The 22,109-nt window shown below is 39.9% G+C and overlaps 1 protein-coding gene across 2 annotated transcripts in view; it reads right to left on the reverse strand.

Annotated features, from left to right (window-relative positions):
• scaf8 (SR-related CTD-associated factor 8) overlaps positions 1-22,109 on the reverse strand; it is a 34,804-nt gene that overhangs the window by 4,043 nt on the left and 8,652 nt on the right. For both annotated transcript variants that reach the window (XM_074661311.1, XM_074661312.1), the window contains 16 exons: positions 6,113-6,157; positions 5,566-5,727; positions 4,929-5,085; positions 4,712-4,839; positions 4,364-4,540; positions 4,189-4,268; positions 3,965-4,085; positions 2,845-2,976; positions 2,546-2,655; positions 2,125-2,318; positions 1,924-2,024; positions 1,468-1,581; positions 1,116-1,272; positions 597-727; positions 159-300; positions 22-69 (listed from right to left, as the gene is read on the reverse strand). In XM_074661311.1, coding sequence (XP_074517412.1) covers positions 22-69; positions 159-300; positions 597-727; positions 1,116-1,272; positions 1,468-1,581; positions 1,924-2,024; positions 2,125-2,318; positions 2,546-2,655; positions 2,845-2,976; positions 3,965-4,085; positions 4,189-4,268; positions 4,364-4,540; positions 4,712-4,839; positions 4,929-5,085; positions 5,566-5,727; positions 6,113-6,157 — 1,999 coding nt within the window. The remainder of the gene's footprint in view (positions 1-21; positions 70-158; positions 301-596; positions 728-1,115; positions 1,273-1,467; positions 1,582-1,923; positions 2,025-2,124; positions 2,319-2,545; positions 2,656-2,844; positions 2,977-3,964; positions 4,086-4,188; positions 4,269-4,363; positions 4,541-4,711; positions 4,840-4,928; positions 5,086-5,565; positions 5,728-6,112; positions 6,158-22,109) is intronic.

Below are 22,109 nucleotides of genomic sequence, written 5' to 3' on the forward strand. Positions count from 1 at the left end.
ATATGCATCATAAATACTCACAATTAGCTGCTGAGACCATGGCTGCTGTCTGTGCTGCCTGCAGAAAACCTGCACAGGAGAGAATGTTTTTGTATGAGCTTGTCAATTTCTGTAGGACTGATTTATATTTTTCTAATATGACTGTTTTCATCCTTTACCTGGTGGAGGCTGTGAGGCATTGAAGCCAGCCCTTATGAAGGGTGGTGGCGGCCCGTAGCCTGGTGGGGGTATTCCCATGGTGACAGGGAAGGTGGGAGGCACCAAACCTACTGCACTGGGAACAGCCTGGGCCACTGGGAGCTGGATGAGAGAGATGCGAGTGTGTGCATACAAAACAATGATAAGTTAATGGCATAATGGCATAAAGTTAAACTGCTCTCTAGAGGTCTAACAGATCAAGAAGTCCTACTTGTTGCAAATTAAGATGCACGGTCACCATTGTCATTCAATAAAAAAAAATGTGTGGGGTCATAAAATCTGGGTTAAAATCGATCAGCTATTTTTACAGACATTTTTTTTGGTGTTAATAAAAACAGCCCATGTGCACTGTATTGTTCACGTTCTATTCACAGATTGAGACAGCCCCTCTTCATTACCTGCACAGGCATCATGGTGACCTGCTGGCTGTAGGTCTCAGTCTGGGTGTTAGGTGCTGCCGTAGTCTCAACGATTACTGGCTGACTTGGAACTTCCTTGACTGGCTCAGCGTTCTTGACTGCTTCCCACTCTGTAGAAACAAGACATTCAAATGAAAACGTTATAAACCATTATCCAATTCTGTTTGGATTTGGGAGTTTAGCTGCATTTTTCTCCAACTCAATCTTTGTCTTAATTGTTCTAGGAGGGTGCGAGGCTCCGATGGGATTTCTTAAAGGATTTGGGGGCATTACCATAACAAAACAAACAACTGAGGGAACGGGGAGGACAACAAATCCACTTAGGTGATTAAACGCTAAGAACTGCCTGTGTTTGAGTATCTGCGTTATGTTTTCATTATGTGTGTACAAACCTGCTGCGTATCCTACTTATATCTAAACACGAATTGCTACTGAGTCAACAGACAGGTGTTTGTTTAAAAGAAGTCTATAAGTAGATGTGTTTTTGTGTCTTTTCACCATCATTAACAGTCTCCTGGTCAATGATTCCTCCCTCAGCAAAGTCATCCAGGTCATCCAGCTTCACCTTCTCCCAAGGTATGTAGGTGACGCCCAGGTCCACGTCCCAAAACTGCTTGTACTCCTGCTTTACCCCCTTGTTCAGAGCCCATGCAATCTGGATCAGATACACACAAACACGAGAAGGTCAAGAAACGGGCATTTTTCGGGGAGCATACGAGGATCCATGTGCCTGGAAAGCTAAACTGTCGCTGAGGTTTCACCACTGGAGGTCGATGGAAAATTACATTAGAAGAAACCACAAGGAGAATGAAAATACAATGAATTAAATTATAAAAGGTAATGTGTGTACCTTGATGATTTTGGAGCCAATCTTAAAGGAGCCGGTGCTGAGCTTTTGGCGGGCGCGGTACGCGTCCTGTCTGTGGACCATACAGATGTAGGCGCAGCCTCTGGGAGGGATCATCTGCAGGGAAGCACACACACACTCAGAGATTACATTACATAGTACGTGGGAAGGTTAAACAACAAGACACGACCATACAGTGGAGAATGACAGACTTAGATGTGCGATTGATGAGAAATGTGTAAATGAGAAAGGGAGAGTGCAAATGTGAAGCACAGAGGAATGACAAAGAAATAAAAATTGTAATAGAAGGGATTATAATAGAAATATTGTAGACCATTAATGGCAGCTTAAGGTCACTATTGAAGTGACAGATATCATTTTAAGTTTTTTGGAGATCAAAGAACTGGATAACTTGCTGTAACTAAATTAGAGGGTTAGGAGGGGGAGATGTCTACTTACATTGATGGACTCAATCTGACCAAACTCTTCAAATAAGTTGGTGAGGTCTTGCTGAGTGGCCTTTTTGTCCACCTGGCCCACCCACAGAGTCGTGCTGCACACTAGGTACGGGTAGAGGGGGAAACAGTTATTACTCATCAGAAAAGCACCGACAACAAACAATTATCAACATATTCGGATACATTGACGTCTTCCACTGACCACTTAGAGCCTTGGATCGTATTAGAGGCAGTCCTTTCTTCTGACGCTCCTTCTCTCGCTCTCGCGCGCGTCTTTCACTCGAGTAAGACCGCGATGACTTCCTCTTGCGGTCTCTGGAGCGTGAGCGTGACCGCTTGCGGTGTTTGCGCTTCCGTGAGCCGGAGCGGGACCTGGACCTTCTCCTCTTGGGAGACCTGCAGAGAGAAAACACCAAAACCAGAATGACTTTTATGTTTACCGTGACACTAGAGGCCTGCTCCTTTTGAGCATCGACACCTGTTGCATCTGTCCTTCAGGGCAACAGTCTGCACTTTTCCAACAAGGTTAAAAGATCATAGCTTATTCGACTTCTACAACAAAAAATTCAGCAATATTCCAGGCACATTTAGGAAATGAGATTTCAGAAATAAGTGGGACTGACCTAGAGCGCGACCTTGAGCGTGTTCTGGAGCGCGTGCTTACAATCTTCTTCTCCTCAGCCTCAAAGATCTCCTCCTCCATACCATCCGGGCCCTCGTCCAGATCCATGTCCTAAAAAAAGACAGGGTCATTTCAACACCTCTCTACACAGAAATAAAAAGTAATGTAGAAAACTGCAGTAATTACTATCAGATCTAGGCCTACAAATAAATAAACATACTTAGCGCAGTCCTTGTGTTGAGACGTTCATTCCATTTACAAAAGTAAATAAATACAACCAAGGTATAAGTGAATGCATACCTGCTGCTGGTTGTCTATGGTGTCATCCAACTTGTTATCTGGCTCAGGAAGCTGTTGCTGGCTGCTGCTCTGAGCAGTCGCAACGGAGTTCTCTTGTCCAAAGATTGAGTCCTGCCCTTCTATGCTCATCGCCTGGAGGAATAAAAAGAGCGATGTACCTATTATGTGTCATTTATTAACAAGGCATCTAAAGAGGCAAGTCAAGGCATATTTATACATAACCATGATGAGAACACAACCATTTCATTTTCGCATTTCTGAGGAGCTTGCAGGTCTTAAGGTATGTGAGGGACAGTGTGTGTGTCTGGGGATGAGAAGTTATTACTAATAGGTCACTGGCTGCATGTGTGTGTTCCCTCTGGGCAAACACTAAGCCTACTGGATGTGCAGGTTACGTGTCATCTATTTGCACACCTGAAACATTCTTTCGTAGTTTATAAAGCAACTTCAAGGTAGGGTTGGTAGTGCTGTTCAAATACAGTTTTTGATTATATTTGTTGAAATTCTCATTACATCCTGACAGCAATCAAGAAATTAAATGGTCTGCCAAAAAAAATTAGGAACAAAATTCTGTACCTGTGACTATCACAAGACTGTAATAAGCCCGTCCAATTATTTAATTTGGCAAGAATGAAATGATTAAAGCCTACTTGCCCTACCTGCCTGCGCGTACTCTCACCGGAGTCTTCCACAAGCTGCTAGCTTGACAGCTGTAATTGCCATGTTCTCTGTTCACCTTCATTATGATATGTTTACATTAGTAATGGTAATAGTGGGGGAGTGGCTTTGGAGGGAGGCCTGAAGGGACAGGCTGTCAGTGTTGCCGACTTGGCGACTTTCTTGCTAGATTTAGCGACTTTTGGAGCTAGTGCTGCTAGCTACTTTGATCGGAAAAGAGTTGGTAACACTGGACTGGTTTTTGTAGTCGAGTCATTTTTAAGATCTAGTGCACTCTTGCTCGTTTCTAAGCATTACCAACCCGACCTTTAAGGGTATTAACGCCTCGGTATGGTTAATATAGTGCAAAATATTTATCTGTTAAACATCAGCCATCACCATCAGTCCTGAAAAAACATTCGTTGGGAAACAATGATCTGTGTGTGTGTGTGTGTGTGTGTACCTTCTGTTGGTGCTGCTGGTGCTCTAAAAGCTGCTTCTGAAACTGTTCCAGGTTCTGCTGTTGTAGCTGCTCAGCCAGCTGATGGAAGAGGGAGTTGTTCATGGGCTCCGACACCATGGGCCTGAAAATGGTCAGCAGCTCGTTTAGATCAACTCTGCATCACTATTAAGTTAGTTCTAGTGTGGGAGAAACAATAGCCTGATCATGAAACACACTGAACTCACATTTGAGATGATGACGAGTCCTTTTTAGATTCTTCACCGCGTTCAGAATCATTCCCAAAATCAAAAGGACCCAGAAGCTTCTGCATGGAACACACAACATAATTACATTAGGAGGCAGTCATGCATCAGTTGACGCAAGCAATAAGAAACTTTCAGTTGCTGACTGCAGCATTACCTTATTAAAAGAGGAGACCCTCTGCTCCAGGGGGTTGAGGCTGTTGGCAGTAGCGGCGGCAGTGAGCTGAGCTGTCAGAGCTTGTAACTGCACCACCAGGCCGGCATCCAAGGCCTGCAGCAGGGATGGCTGGGGCTTATGCTGCTGCATCTGTAGACTCTGTACCAGCTGCTGCAGCTACAACAGGTGATAACACAGAGTATTTGACAATGTTTTTAACACCAACAGCTACACAAACTGCAGAGGCTGCTCAAGCAAAAGGAAAAAGTATTGTTTTGCTACCCAACAACAAATAGTTTCAGTTTAATAGTTCATTAACTGAGATGTTGGGTGGACATGCTCACTAACCTGTTGTCCCTGAGGACTCTGTAGGATCTGTGCTACAGCAGCCACAGTATCTGTGTTGGTAATCTGGGAAGCCCAATCAGGCAGACCCTGGACGATGTTAGCTGGGGTAGCCGGAGTAGCTGGAGTGCCTGGACACACAGAAACAGAAATGTTGAAATATGAACCATGAAGTATGGTTGTGTGTGTTTCACTCTACTTGTGTGCACTTTTGACTGACCAGGTGTAGTGTTATTGACTGGAGCAGCACTGCTGGGCATGACAGGTGTGACCATGGGAGGGAGAATCCCTGCAGCCATGTCCAGCAGAGGCTGGATGATGTCACTCTTGAAGACGGCGTTCTTTTGCCACAGGTTCAGGACTCGCACTATCTTACTCTGGAAACGTCGATAAAGATGACAAAAAGCAACTGTGACATAACGGTAAAATGCAAACACTACGACAGGTGCATCCTAAAAAAGTACTGATATGATAGAAGAAGACTGCCAGACTCACAAGGCCAAAAACTGCATATTTATTATGACACAGACACACTTGGCTTCTGGCTTTCAGAGAGCTGCATATTTTCTTGTCATAAATGTGAAAATGTGTCATGGATTAGTTTCTTTTTTTTTTTAACAATGTCTCATATTTGTCCATGATAATATGGGACAAAAACAAACTGCCCTACACACATTAAGTGAGTGGCAATTCACTTCCTTACTCAATGCAATGAAATCCCTGATCTATTCCTGAAAGCACCGGTTCCTGTAAAACTGAGGCATATATCAAGGGGTCTAATATCATCTCTCACGAAACCATGACAAGCCACAAAAGCCTCAGAGAGGAACACAACAGCTATTAAAAAACTGTCTGACCTTATCATCCGAAGGGCAGCGGTAGAGCTGCTGGAACGTAGCAATGATATTCTTGCTGAAGCGAGGGGCAAAAACGTCCTTCTCCGTGCCAAACTGGTGCCGCGACTGTCTGACAATGGAGTCGATGACGTACAGCCCAGGGACCTTGTATTCTGGTTTGCACTGTGGATACAGAAACAACAAAGACAGCAGGTGTTAGGGTATTTTAATAACAGTGAAAGAATCTATGAAATTACTTTCTGGGGCATTTTATGCATTAATTAAGTGATATATTTACAGAGGTACACTTCACGTAGATCACAAGCAATTTGTGAAATTGATATTGTTAGAAAAAACTCTGAATATATAAATGATTAAGATCATCTTCCTGTCTTTATCTGCATGTCCTTTGTGACTGGTTTAGGAAAATCTTACTTTTGATTGAATTCACCTCATCATTCTAAATGAAATGTCCAGATGTCTTGAAAACATCTGTACATTGAGTGTGTTTTAACTCCTGAAATCTTACTGCACATGGCTGACAATCCTTGTTTAAAATATAACTCACCTTTTGAACGAACTTCTCCACACTCTGGACAACATGCTTGTAGAACTAAAAGAGAAGCAAAGGAAAGGAAACATTTTGAGTGACTGCAGTTTTATCAACATTAAGTAATGTAAAATTAGCTGTAATTTCATTTCATCTTCCCAGACATTTTATCCTCATTTCGAGAGGACTGCAAAGGACATATCATCAATGTTGTTGAAGGTAAACAGAAGGATTCAAAGAATCACAGACCATGTACTTTCTTAAATGGGTAATAAGTAGTATAGTAGATATTCCTCTACAAGGAATATTTGTTGAAGTTGGAATTTAAATTGAACACTAACACGGGTAACATTGGTAGTAGTTGCCTTAGCAGAGTGTCTTATGCTTTCAGAAATATGTTAAAGAAAAGAAAAACAAAAAATAAGAGCACATTCCTCAAATGTTCCAGTAGCCAGTCACATAAGATAAGTAGTCTGCTAAGTGAGGCTTGTTCCAGCGAGACCCTACTTCTGGTCATTGTTGCCAGTTACCCAACAAACATTCAGCCCCCAGCTGTGTTTATGCAAGCGAGTAAGAAAAGTAAAAATGTATGTCAATGTAAGTAAACAAAAGACCAGAATGTCTGACACTTTCATTAGGTTGTTCAGTCCATGATTCGGTCCATGCACTCCTTGCTCAAATTGAGCCATTACAACAATAAAAGGTAGCCAGCCAGCAAGAGGTTGAGTAGACGGCTATTAACTGACATCTGGCAGTTTGGGAGCTCTCCAGATACTGGCTGGGCCTGTTCAAAGCATTAATTGTTCATGACAGTTTGGCTCAGCTTTACATTATAGAACATACAAAATAGTAGCTGAACTCGTTAGTAGTTTAAGGCAGACTGGTAACACCGTACTTAGGTAAAAATGTACTACATTGTTGTTGTGAGGTGTGACAGGAGAAGGAAAAAGCAGGCAGCGCAGGTGGCAGCAAGTTAAAGTTAATTACCACAAAAAAGCCTATTATTATGGAGCTTTTTTTTTTGCTAAATCATGTTTCCTCACAGCCTGGGGGTTGGGAACCTCTGCTTTAATCTATAAAGCGGTGCAGACTCTGTCATACTGTTGTGCATGTTTGAGTTTGAATTTAGAGGAATTTACACCACAGTAAAGCAAGGACATGTATATAGTTCATATGATTTTGGAGAGGTTTTATTTAGGTGTGACTTCTACACTGAAATTGCACTGCTGCACCTCGTTTACTACTAAAAGACAAGGCTCGACACATTTTTACCGTACGTTCCTACTATGTACTGTGGACGACATGTAAGTATAATAATGACAATCTCCATATCTCTATGGCTGTCTACACATGGCCAGCAGCGGAATCACTTTAGCCGTGTTTCTAACAATTATTTCCAGGAAATTTTAGTCCCTGTGTTTTATTTTAATTTTAGTGCTGGTGGTCGCAGCGGTAAACACACTCTCACTGCGACAACATTTGCTGCTACATAGTATTTACTGATGCACGTTGGATGTTATGAATGAAATGCAAAGGGGGAAAATGAAACTAAGTGCGTCTGTCTCTACACTAAATCATTTGTTGAGTGTTTGATGGTGATTTATTTGTGCTTTAGAAGTTAACCGCTGTGAAACAATCCAAAAATATATTTTTTCCCCTCATTCACCGCACCGCCGCCCAGTCTCTCTTTTCTACCGCTCGCGCAATCTCTCTCTCTTTTTCTCTGTCTTCATTATTATTTAAATGACTCAGGAGGTTGACGGTAAAGCCTAACTTTACTTTAATATTGTCAAATAAAGGGAGATGCTCTCTACTAGTCCCTGCGGTCGACACGGAGTAAGTTCCTCAAAAGGTTCCTAGTCCCCGGTGGAAAGTTCCTGCGGTCGAAAAGGGGCTTTTGTGTGAGCTTGAGCCATTATTTGCTTTGCAATAGAGCTACCTTGGCTGCTGTACACAGCTACAATTGTCTATGCCCCTTCTGCTAATACTTGACCTTTTAAGGTTTGTCCAAACACATTTCATCTGACTGACAAGCTTACATTTTGGGGGGGGGGGAAATGATAAACTAAATAGCTCTGCTGAGCTCTTGCGACTCACTCTGTGCCCAGAACATCAGGAAGCAAAGCTAAGACCACCGGTCAAGTGAGACAGCCTAAGACTTTCTGAGGTCAAAAATGTGTTGCGCAGGTTCACAAACCATTCATGATGATCTACAAAAATACTGAACTTCAAGCCTCAATGGTTGGTGAGAAAAGTCTTTGCTAAAGCTTTATATATTGATAGGCAAAACTGAAAGACAAATTTACCCTCTTCATATTACAATAAAAACACGGCAGCATTTTCAAAAATTAGGATTTAAACAGATAAAACTATTTTTTCTTTAGCCACACCAATTGTTGTTGACTGGTGTGCCAACATTTTCTAACATAAATGCTCAAGTTCTACAATCAGCCAGTAGATGGAGTCAAAGTACAGGAGACAGGAGTGGCCAGAGTTTATGGTTCTTTTATCACTGGGATCATATAGAGACATATGGTCATTAAATAAAGTTCAAAATCCACAGCTGAAAAGTCTGTCAAGCAACTTCAGGCATGCTTACAACATATACTAAGCCTAGGACCACATATAAGGCAGTGAGGTGTCACTGTCTAAATCAAAGTTCACTCTAATTAAGAGATAGTGCTGTAGGATTTTGTTGTGAACACATTCCAGCTGTTAAACTGTATGCATTTGATTAACTGCGCATAGATAGATAATTAAGTTAAACACATAAACGGCATTTTGCTTTTTTAAAAGCTTTTCTCAAAAACAAAAAAAAGCCTCTGAGGAAATGTGTTGTCAGTGAGTTGTAAAGAAACCATTTCTCCAATCAATACTCCTGTCAAATTAATTCCACAGTAACACATCTTAAACACCTTGCACGGATCTCTGTAGCTGAAGCAATTAAAAATAATAATTATAAGCGTTCAACTACGCACACTCATGTTAGCTCAAAAGAAAAAGCATGACCGATCAGTTCAAGAATGGCAATGATAACAATGAAAAATAAAATAAACTAGTATTTATATAGACAAGTTACACTTGCGACGCCCTTCAGACTATGTTGTAAATTATATTGTTTTACTTTATTCACTTTATATTTACAAAAGAAAAAAGATTATGCAGCCTGGAAACAATAACATCATCTCACTTGCCATTTAACTCAGAGTTAAAGAGGCTTGAAGTGACTCAACATTAACTATGTGAAATTGATTTGTGTGAAGACATTATTAGCAATATAGTATTGGGAATAAAAGTGTCAGCTGCACCAGCCAACTTGCCAGTGAGCAGTAGCCTTGCTAAAGCCTGAAATGCTGTCACTGAAAAGATCTGAGACCAATAACTCAAGAGAGGACAGACGCCTTGAAGATGCTTTTCAGAACCCAACTCAATGACAACATTAGCAACATGAGCCTTAAATAAGAAGAAAGTAAACCCATCTAAACACAGTCCCAGTGTAGTCCCAGTAAGCCAATTACATTTTACAGGAGAAACATGATAGCTAGACAATGAAAACAGGAGTTTGAAATGTTGTAACACATGCGTTAATTACAACGAGCAAATCCCACAATCATTATTTTGGGGCTGAAAATTATTTGAAAAGCCAACCCAATCTAGTCCGTCAGCAAAAAGACAGCCTGTCTGTGTCTCTTCAGAGTTGTGGCTCTTTCACAGAACATCTTGAGAATTAAAACACTGCCGAGACGACTCCTAACCAGATAGCTGCATTAGCTACAGTATCAATAATTGTGATTAAAGATATCAATAATAATATTATTATAAGCTCTCAACCCAGCTATGGTAGTTATCTTATTAGGTCGATAGAATGTAAAGGCGGGGAAAAAAAAGATTCCCCTATGTATCGCAGGATTTGTTTATGATTTTGAAAAAAAAAATGTAATGCCAGAATCAATATATTTGCATCATTTGAGTCCATGCGAAGGTAGAAGGGAGTTACCACTTTTACTGTTTTAGTCTGAGTAACAAGTCGTCATATCCGTTTCAATACCAAAACAAAGCCGAAGCGAGAAAGCAGAAAACGGCGTGGATACGACCTGCACCCTCACATTTTAAATCCGATGTTAAACACTACACATACAGTAAAGTATGGAAACACTTTGGGTTTCACACATTGTCAGGAAAAGCAGAGTTAGACATCATGGCTAAAGCTGCATGCTAACTAATGTCATGGACAGATAATGTTATCGTGTTGTGGTAACGTGCGGTCAAGCCAGCTGTCACTCGCATCTCCGTGGTCAAATCAGTCAACATTACAACTGTAGAGCTCCTACAGTATATACTGACATTTATGTTAAATGCATTCAAACGGCCCCGATGGAGCTGACCATGGATGTATAAAGAGAACTGATCTGACGGGAGATAGTGTAATTATACACGTGACTACATCCAGTTTTCAAAATAAGATGTTAACAAAGTTAACAAAATGCATACTGTATATGGAAATAAGATTGATTGGATTATATTCACCATAAGTATAAAACATGTTACATGTCCCTTATACATTAAAGATAATATACCATTAATTTGCGAGAGGAATGTCTTTAGTCTTCAATGTTTGAGTTACTGTGAAAAAATTAAATAAATAATTCCTGACAATGACTGATATATGTGACTTCAGGACATCTCTGAATACATACAGACACAAAATCAAGCCTTTTTCACTGTATCGATTTTAGAGATATTTCCAAGTAAAAGTCCTGTATATGTACCTAAAAATAGCTACATTTCTGTGCTTGCAGTGCTCTAAAATCACACTGCTCCATAAATCCTGGCAATGACTGATATATTTGACTTCAGGACATCTCTGACTACATACATGCTGAAAATCAAACATCTTTTCTCTATCAGTTTAGAGATTTTCCAAAGTTATAGTCCCTAGAAGTGTATGATTCAACTTTTCCCCATGGTTTAGTGTTAAAAGTTTACAAAAATCGCAATAAATGGTAATATTGAATCGCAATACTTAAAAATCGCAATACATATCGAATCGGCACCAAAGTATCGCGATAGGATCGAATTGGGAGATAAGCATATCGTCCCAGCCCTAGTAAAATGTGCAGCTATGTTTAACTAAATAAAAGCAGAGGTAAGTTGTAGCGACTGGAGGCGGTGACTGGTGACAACACCACTGTCATGAAAAGCCCACATTATGAATTAAAATGTGGCATAAAACATTGGGCAAAATGTCATTATGATAAATAAAAAAAACTTCATAACAAACAGACTATTGAAAGAAGGCATTTTGATAGAAAAAAATCTATAATGAAATAAAAATGAACTCCAATTAAAGTACTTTATTAAGTTTAGTTTTAATAATTTCTTAACTAACTCAGAGTGCATGTAAAAGCACTGAGTCACAATGTGGATGACATATTGAGAAAAGCAGGAACTGCTGCACTGACTTTGTTTAGTTAAGGTTCCAGATATAGTAGCCTAAATAATGTCAGGAAAAGCTAATTTCTCTTGTTGTATACCAGAATTTGCATGCCACCATGTCAGTAGAGATGCACCGATCAAAACTGGACGGTTTTCAGCTGATCGTCCATGACCGGGTGACCGGCCAGTCTATCTCATATTTCCGTTTGTTTGCGGTTTACATTTACACACGTGTGCCGCTGGTGCATGATAGTTTTACGTCAGCACACAGCGGTACAGACAGTAACGTCATAGCCACACACACACACACACACAAACAAAACGTGTGGTCATTGTGGAAGTTCTTCAGTGTGAGTGCCGACTTAAATCTCGCAATTTGTCACCAATGCAACAGATCGGTGAAACGGAGTTTCCCCACACAGAATCACACAAAAACACAAATTGAAATCTTCTGTTAACCAGAGATGTGCTCATAAGTTTGTTGGAAATAAGTTTTTCAGCTTGAAAAGCATAAAAAATGACTAATCAAATAAAGAAATCTTAGTCGACTGAGACCAAAACGAAGAGGGGGCAGCCCTAATTCAAATATAATCATTAATTTCCTAATCATTTGAATTGTGTGTTTATAAGCAAATAACCACTACAGATGACAATAACTAAGTAAAAGGATAACAATTAGAATTTTTAACAGTTTACCCTGACTTCAAGACGTTTGAAATTATTTTTCAATAGATTACCACTGTTTTATTGGCTGGTGGTGAGTGAAGCAAATCTAGCAGCTACTTGCACATTTTACCAGCATTTCTCAACTCTGATGAGAATCATTTTTAAAATGAAATCCAATTGTGAGATTGTGAGACCTTAAACATACTGTAACCCTACTGAGCACAGGCATGCCTCTCTCACACAACAAACAACACATGCTCATGCACTAGTTTCTGCAGTGTGGACCTGTCTCTCTCTCGGCAACTGATCTAGCACATTGCAGAGCCTGATTACGTGTGCACATTCAGCAATGTTTTCACTATTAGAAAGACTAAGACTCAAGGGATCCATTTAACAAACTTATAGTTAGGTACATTTGAGTGACTGTTATGATGAGAAAAAGCACACAGGACTAAAAAAAAGAGAAAGACAGATAAGATAGACAGCAGCACAGGTAACAGTAGGCCAAATTACATCACTTCAGGCACTGGTGGGATCCCTCAACCATTTGATGTAAGGCTTACCCAAGGCACCACTTTTAGTTTTAACAACTAGGGGTTTTAAAACTGACATTGGGGTTAAACAACTTGGCAAAGATCCTTCTACATAACTTTTTGGTTAGTCTGGTAGAAGCATTGTTAAACAATAATTAATACTTCCTTTGTAACAAAATAAAACTACACCTACATCTACAGGTGCTGTGTCAAACATAAGACAGAAACTGAGGCTACATCCGCACTAATACAGCAACGCCTGCCCTGTAATTCGCTATCCATGCTGAATTAACCGCTAGGGTAATCACGGCTGATGTTGTTTGTTTTCTTTCGGAAAAGTTTCATGTGATAGGGGCGTGACGAATCAGGGAAGGACACGCTGTGACTGATAAGACCCAATCAAGAAGCAAACGTGGGTTTCTGCGTCATTGTTCTCAAAGGTCTACAATTCTGCTTGTCCAGATAAAACGCAACTCCGGACTAAAACGGCATCAGCAGCGTTTTCAAACGTCTTTGTTTTAGGGGTTCTAAAATGCCGGAGTAGTGTGGACGCAAAGCATAAACGTAGCAAAAGTTATGCATTTTAAAATGAAAATGTATTCGCGTGGATGTAGCCTGTGATGAGCAAAAAGATAAACATGTGTCAAAGCTACATGGGTAACTGCGATAACAGTAACAAGTTTTATATTTGGTGATAGACAAGCTGACATGACAGTGCATCAAACGCAATATGCAGCTTACATCCATTTAAATGCTCGACTCAGGGCTACAGAATGCGACCAATGTGTCGCATGTGTGACCAAAAACCTGTCAAGTGTGACTAAACATTTTCATTGGTCGCGCCTGACATTTAGCAGGTCTGTCTCTGTCTGCATGTGTGAAACCGCGCCCTGCACTCCACCTCGAGCGACATCACAACCACAAAACATACCGGTAATTCAAAATGAAGAGAACTATTGATTGTTTTTTTCCGTCAAGAAAAATGCTGTGGTGCCCGTTACACCCGTTTCTGGCACTGAATGGCCCAGCTCAGACCGGGCATCATTGGCGGAGCACCGCTCCACCACCTGTCTCCCTGGTCCCCGGTAAAATGCTTAATCCTGATCAGAGGCGCCGGATTTATTTCACGAGTGGGGAGGGCAAACGGTGTGTGTGTATAATAATAAATACACACACATTATGCTACTCTTATGCCAACGTAGTAAGTAAACATGTGGATACCTGACAGTACCGTAGGTAGACCGTTTGGGACGGAGTAAGCTCACTATTGAAGAGTCCAGGGGACGCACCCTATTTTTTCCCTGATAATGCTACATTGTGAACAACAAATGTGTGTTGAAATCAGCAGGACGAGAGAGGGTTAATGCGAGGTGCCACTGATTTACATTATGATGCGTTCTGGCTCTATTCAGTAACTATGAGTAATAGGCAAAGGTAAATTCTAACGTTATCATGGTGTGTTCGAATTTAATCTTATAAAATGTAGATTTTGACGAGAAACTTGAATAAATAGTTGTTTGAAGGGGATATTTTTACAGCAATAAAAAAATAGATAATAGAGATGGAATTATGACCCGTTTAACTTCCTAACAAAAAACAGTATGTAAACGTTAATAAAAGGAGTGGATGTTGAAGTACCTGGGATTTATCGTTATACTTTTGATTTTTATCGTGGCATCGAATTGGTATTGAGAAATGTGGAATTCCACTGGTATTGGTAACGACTACTAAATTTCTGGTATGGTGACATCCCTAGTGTAGGCCTATGGGAACTGACAAAATGCTTGAAATGTATTATTGCGGCGCCAAAAGGTGCAGTGAACATTTTTGGGTGCACCTTAATTATTAGCTGGTGAACCTAAATTAAATCGTTAGGCGCAACAGTCCTGGAGCCCTGTCTTGACTTCTTGCCAGCTTGAAGTAGCCTCAACAACAGCCCAACAAATAGTGCTTGATCTGAATGCTCGTGGAAAGACAGTAAGACTTCAATTTTTCTTGTTGGGAGATGTTGATTTATACTTGTTACAGTACTGTTGGCAATCATTTGGACTATTTGTATTTGTAAGATGGAGTATGCTACTATTTTGAATATGATCATAAAAAAAAATGTAAAAGAAATTTCACTCACTTAGAACTAAGTACTTCTTTATGAATGCATATCATTTTCAGCAGATTGAGCTTCCAATCAGCACTCTCTAAATAATCTATAGGCCCATAGGGATCAGTTTCACATTTATTTAACTATAGATGTCTTGTTGCCGTTTATTTCTCAAATTGAAAATCCAAATGGTCCATTTTAATTTGACAGTAATACATCTTACTGCCAATTTAGTCAACACATTACTGCAGCAGGAGGGGAAAAAACATGGAGGTTGTGAAGTTCAGTAGGAGGTATGTTTGGAGTTTACATTTTTCTGCCACAAAATATTTCTGAAAAGATTAGGAGCCTTTTTTCTCAGATTACACACTTTACATTTGTTTGTTTCCGCACTGGTATGAAAAGACCTTAAATGCCCTGCACACAAAAACAGGTTATTCTGGCTAAAGGTAGAGTTGTTCAGATACGATACCAGTATCTGAAATGCCTCCAATACAGCCTAAAATGCTGGATCATTATTGGCGAGTACGCCAGTCTATGCACGATCCAATATCATGTCATCAGCTCATTTACGTTACACAGGAACAAAAACACCCGTTACTCTCTACCCAATCCGTAATGCACATGTACAACTCTCAACAGAGATGAGAAAGAAGCAAGATGGCTCACTTGCTCGGTACTTCCATCATCAGCTCCGGACAAAAACAATCACTGCTTCCAAAATCGATGATGTAAGTAGCTAACAAGTGAGCAATCTCGCTTCTTTCTCGTCTCTGTTGAGAGTTGCACATGAGCAGTACCGATTGGGCGGGTGCTAGTGGAAAGTGTAATGTATGTTAGCCAGAGGTAGCAAAGTGTCAGCAATGTGGCAATATTCTGTCAAACTAGATAATAAAAGAAGTTATATGGCATTTATTCCCTGTATATATACATTTGTTCATCATTTACAAAGGGTTTAACCTCATATAACAATGATAGCAATCATATCACTTCCATCCAGGGTTAATAATATACTGTTAAAAGTCATTTTTTGATGTTGGTTTGATGTGTCTGACTCTGGGCCTTTAAGATTTGGAAATTAAACCTCGCTATATTGTGACAAAATTAGGGATGACGTTTTTTTTTTTTAACCCAATGCCGATCCTTTATTATCGAGTATCTGCTGATAACGAGTCCTGACCCAATACTTCTATTTTTCTAGGTAATACATCTACACATAGCACACTTCAACTAGCCTACATTTAAGTTCTTAAAATCAATCCAATGTAAATGCTTGACAACTGAATAGCTCTGCATAGCATTAAGAAAAGCATTGCCTGCATCAAAGCTGTTCCTTAATGTTTCTTTTACAAATTAACAAAGTAGCCTATAAAATAAAAAACCTCTGTATTTTTTTGTCCTTCTCACTGTCTCGAGGGAATTTCTATCACCCTTTAAAAGCGTCCTCCAGTGTTTGGTGCTTTAGTGCAGCATTTGCCTGAGTTACCTGAATGAACTGTATTGCATTAAATGTTTATTTTCATTATCTGGACATCTTTTTTGCGGATTACATTTATAGATTACTCTTATTGGCTTTTTTAGAGCGTGGTTGTCGTTCAGGCTGTCACCCTACGGTGCCGTGCGGAGGCCCAACATGTTGCTGTACTATGCTCACCCCTCATTGGACTGACAGGCTTCTAGTGACACATTACGCACCCATGAGGGTCGTTCCCAACCAGAGCCCACAGTGATTGCTTTTGAGAAATCTTGTAACGTTAAAGGTTATATTGATAACATTTTTATGTAGATGAATATAAAACAACTTTAAAAAACATCCAAAAATAATACATCCACAGAACTTTTAGAAAGGTGCTGAATAAAAGTATGGCTTTTCCGGAAAAAAAAATGATGACTGTGAATCAATCATTCAAAAAATTTTGACAGGTCCAATTTTGTTTATATCTGTGGAAGATATCTGACTTCTAACAAGGCTTGTGAGCCAATAGTATAACGACGTTGTTATCACGTGGTATCTTTATGTCGTCAGCGCAGTTTGACACTGGTGTCTCCATCAGACTGCAGAATACGTGAATATTAACCATAGCAACAAATGACAACTGAAGTTAGCACATATTAGCTATCTTATCTTATCTTTATCATCTGAACAACAATAACCAATAAAATTACAATTCAGCATGTTTAAACAAAACCAACAACAACTACCAACAGCCATAGTCCTTACAACCTTAACTAATTTGTTGTCAACGGTTAGATTGTCAAAATGAGAAAAATAACAGCTTCAATCATTGAGGAGCTACGTTAGCATCTTAGCGTTAGTTACAGACAGTTGCGTCCACCTAACGTTATACAGCAACCGCATATATGGTCAACCAGCTTAGTAGTCCACTTACAGTGTTAATTTTTGCATATTTCATATATGATAACATATGGAAGATCATTTAAAAACTAACGTTAATTGAATTTTATTTTTTTCTTTAGCCTACTCTCTTGATACTTTGACTCGTGGACCGTCTGCTTTCCAGATGGATACCCAAGGCCGGTGCTGCGTGCACATTGAAATCATGACGAGAAAAATAATGTAATTTTCTCTGAATGAAAAACGAATGCGTACAGGGAAAGCACCTCGGTTTGAAGCCGCCCTCGTCAAGTTAAATGTTAATGCCTGGTCACGTAATGTCCCAAAAGTGAAACTTTGCTACCGGGGTGAATGAGCAAGGGGCCCCAGCAATGGGGGTACCATTTATCTGTGTGTGCTGCACGCTCGCGATGCCAAATGACTCACCCTTGTTGAGGGAAAAGGAAGAATTGACAGCGAGCCAGTAAATAGCGAAGCTGTCTTTTTCATTACTTTGTATTCATGTAATAAATATGCAGATGTCAATTAGATGGTAATCTGCATGAGAAATGATGCATAATAACAAAAACTTGGTTATAACAATTAGCGGCTTATAGTTATCGATTTGACCCCGACAGACGTGATCACTATAAGCGGTTTCCTCAACCAATGTATAATGAAGATGGGCATCAGAGGGGATTTAGAAGTGGGTGGCGACTGAACCAGAGTTGGTGATTGTTGGAAAGAATATCCACGACAGTTTTGGTGAGTTGTATTTTGTTTCTGTCGAGTTTGAAATAAGCGCATTTTATGATGCTCCACCGCTAGACCAGCTGAAACTACAGCAGCAAGGGAGGGGGTGTGCGCGCCGCGCCTCATGTAGGCCTATAGCTACACGTTGCAAAATGACTTCATTACCACAAAAGATGAATCACTTGATATGACTCTCTGAGTACCATTCCACTTGGCCATACAATGTGTAGGTTGTGCAACAAACTGGCAACCGTTGTTGTGAAGGGAATGCAATGGAACGGGGGAGGGTGAACGCGAAATCTAGTGGATGAATGTTATCAATGTTATAAATTGCACCTTTAAGTCATTGATGCATTATTTCACCCACCTACAACCCATCCGCTATAAATCAGAAATGTTAATTTGTTATACCCAGCCCGCCCAATAGTGTGTGGATGTAGAGAGACTGAGTGGGTGGGCGCCATTTGGGTGCCACTTCGGGCTAGTAAATCTAGCAACTCACTTGCCCAATCCGGCAAGTGGTAAAAAATAATTAAACACATTGTTTTTTCCAGAGCTGATGATGTAAATAAGAGTGAGTGAGTCATCTCGCTTCCGTCTCATCTCCGTTTAGAGTTGCACATGCACAGTGGCAATCGAGAAAATGGCGGTGGGTAAAGACAATGTTTATGAGCTGAAACGCAAGCAGGCATTTCAATTATCCTGAACACAGGAGTTTAGTTGGGTGGCGTTAGAGGATGTGGGCGAAACTCAAGATTAATTTACTTAAATAACATTAAACATGACAATTTACTATCGTCTTTGTTGTTATTTGATAACTGTAATAAATAAAACAAATTTGTATAAGGGTAAGTAAAAATTAACTTTGGGCAAGTAGATATCTGCGGTCGAAAATGGGCTTAAGTGTTCAGGCGGAACTTGCGCTTGTGAACTTTGGTTCCACATTATGTGCATCAATCTACATACAAAATGCAAAAATGGGTCACCAAATAAACTTTGGCTGTCATTAATATACCTGAGCTGCCCACTGAAGTTCAGTCTATGTTTGGGAAACACTGGGGTAGCGGAGAGGCAGGGCCTCGCTTCCTCTGTCTCTCCCCTTGTACACACACACAGACACCTCACGCTCTCCACTCATACACACAGAGATCATGTAAAAAAGCTGCTCAAGTGGGGCTATTTCTGACTGTATCGGCTTATGACAGACGTATACATTTTTGACCGATTCACCTAAAAATTTCAGGTGGATTCAAAGTTTTGTATCGATGAAGCCGTATCTAAGACTTTTGTATAAATTTTCCGACATGTATCGGTTAATCTTTACAACCCTAATACTTTGTCGCACTGACAACTAGAAATACCTTTTCAATCATCCATAATTGCTCTCACGAATTTAGTCAATAGAAGCTACATGGCTTTTAAAGTTTTGCCAAAAGATTACATAAGACAAAGTAACAGGTGCCCCTCATCCCTGCTATGTCGATGTCATAATACTGCTGCTGGTACTACGGTCATGGCTGTTATTGTATGTTATAAATCAGGGGTCAAATACAGTATATCTGGAAACAAACCAGAACATAAACTATTTATTATGAGAAAAATATTTGGGAGTCAAGTATTACTACCTTTAAATGTACATAAAACTTACATATAGGTTAATTTAATCTATTTACAGATCAGTTAAAAACTATTTACATATAGGTAGGTAGGTAATGATGGTGAGTGCCAAATGTACTGTGTATCAGAACAAGGGGAGACTTGGAAATAAAGGCCTATCATAAAAATCCTGATTCTCTCTTCAGTTGCGCTCAACAAAGGCTCTAGCTCATAGAAAGAGAATGAGTAGAACATTGAACTGTTTTCCGTGGTCATTTAACTAGTTGCGATTGTTGTTAGTTATGGTGACAGCACATGTCAGCGGCGCCATAAAGTGGGTCTCACATTGTTGGTCCGCCGCTAAACGTGGAGGTAGTCACAGACTGGTTTGTGTTAAAAGGGACTGCCGGCACACACGCACACGCACACGGGAATGTCTGTCCTACTCTCATTCTAATTCTATGCTCTGGACACTATTTGATAATTTATGGTAATAAGCTTTCAAGTAACTTGGGGATAATGTTTATGGTAAATTAAACAAAGCTTGAGTTGGATGGACACATTAAGCCACATTTATCAAGTACACACGGAGGAGTCCCTTTAGCAATCTATATAAATTATGAAAAAAGACATAACTGATCCTAAATGAGCTCTGACACTTGGTGAATGCTAGTCACTGTGTGCCACGGTTGTCTTGCTATCAAAGGTATAAAGCCAAAGATTAAAAGTGACGGACTGAATGTGTTATAAATTCCACTAAGTGGATTTTAATTGGTGGAGAATTGTGGCATTTGACAAATGCACAAACTACGCAGTGAAGCAACAAGTATAAAAATCACAAGTATACATCATTCAATCTTTCAGGACTGCAGTGTTTAAGATTGTTATTATCACGGCCCCCTCTTTCTGTTTGCCTAAAAGAGGGAAGAGACATACAATACAGACAACGGACCAGACACAGCACACAGGAATAAACAAGACAGCCATCTTCAGCTGAAAAGCTGTTAATAGGCACTAGGGGTGTAACGATTCATCTACTACATCGATGTATCGATTTATATTCCTACGATAGGTACTCGGCAAGTTGTCCTTCACGGGAGACGTATATCGATATGAAATCGATTTAAAACGCAAAAATCGATATTAACGATTTGCACCTTGTATTTAAGGACGACAAACGTTATATGGAAGTGTTTTTTAGCACTTGTATTAGTAAAGAAATACGAACATAAGAAACGTAACTCCGATTCTCCAGACATGCGTCAGCTCTGCCCACTGCAGCGCGAGCGCGCATCCATGGCGTGCACGCGGATGTACGGAGCACTGGACTCCTCCTCTCTCACCCGGTAATGGCTGGAGGGAGATGCGCAGCGGTCTGCATGAGACGGGGGCTGGGTGAATCCCAAGCTCCTGTGGGATTCACCCACAGGAGCTTTCCCCGTGCGCTGTCGGTCTTTCATTCAGAGAAAATTACTTTCCTTTTCCATGATATCTACTGTACGTAAACGCAGCATCAGCCTCACGTATCCAGCCGGAGAGCAGACGGTCCGCGAGGCAAGTTATCACGATGGGAGTAAAGTAAAAAACAAAACAGAAATTTAACTAACGTTAGTCTAACGTAGTTTTAAAATGTTTTTACAGATGTTTTCATGTATGAAAAGACCATAAATGAACACTGGAGGTGGACTACTTGATTACTGTCAGCAGATTCTTTAAACAGCGTTTGTATAGGAATGATTAGTGTCCCAAGCTGTTTGATCACTATCAGCTCTTTAATCACTATCAGCGGTTGATCTCCGTATTATTGCTCTACTGTTTATACTGAAAATGAGGACAGAAGCAGCAGGTTAAATTACTGTTCATTTAACTTGAATAGAAGTTGGTTTATTATATTTTTTGTTTAATATTGCCCTGCCTTGTATCTTAAGAATTGAAGCAGCAGGTCCTGCAGTTGCACTTTTTAATATTTTCAAATAAAAGCTGTATGTATTTGCCATTAATCGTTGTTTACTTGTTTATATCCATAATTAATTTATCCCTGATTCCCTTACAAGAAAAACTCTGAGGAATCCTGACCAGTATCAGCTATTTATTTCACAGTCACACTGATTGAATTTTTGGCAAAAAAAGTTACTGTATCGATTTCAAATCATTGAATCATATCGCATCGTATCGTATTGCTCTAGATGAGCCAAATATTGTCCTAAATAGTATCGGAACCATGGAAATCATATCGTAGTAAAAACGTATCGTTACACCCCTAATAGGCACTACAACAGACACAGTAAAAAGTATAAGGCAAACAAAGCTTAGTTAACTGTAGCTACTTAATGTAATCGCTGTTGGATTATAAAGCAAATCACCAATTAGCACAAACTTTGTAAGGCAAGATCTAAAAATTGTAATTTATTAAAACATGTCCAAGCATGTCAGATTGGTTAAATTGAGAAATGGTCTTTGGTGAAGAGTGAGTCTTACAGCTAACGCGACTACTGACAATAGAGTGCAGTCCATTGCCACCTTTTTCCTCTGAATTACATTTTACCATCCAGATTTGTTATACGGCTGTCACTTTTTATACAAATATTTAGATTACCG

Source organism: Sebastes fasciatus, chromosome 15, assembly GCF_043250625.1.
Source record: "Sebastes fasciatus isolate fSebFas1 chromosome 15, fSebFas1.pri, whole genome shotgun sequence".
Classification (NCBI taxonomy): domain Eukaryota; kingdom Metazoa; phylum Chordata; class Actinopteri; order Perciformes; family Sebastidae; genus Sebastes; species Sebastes fasciatus.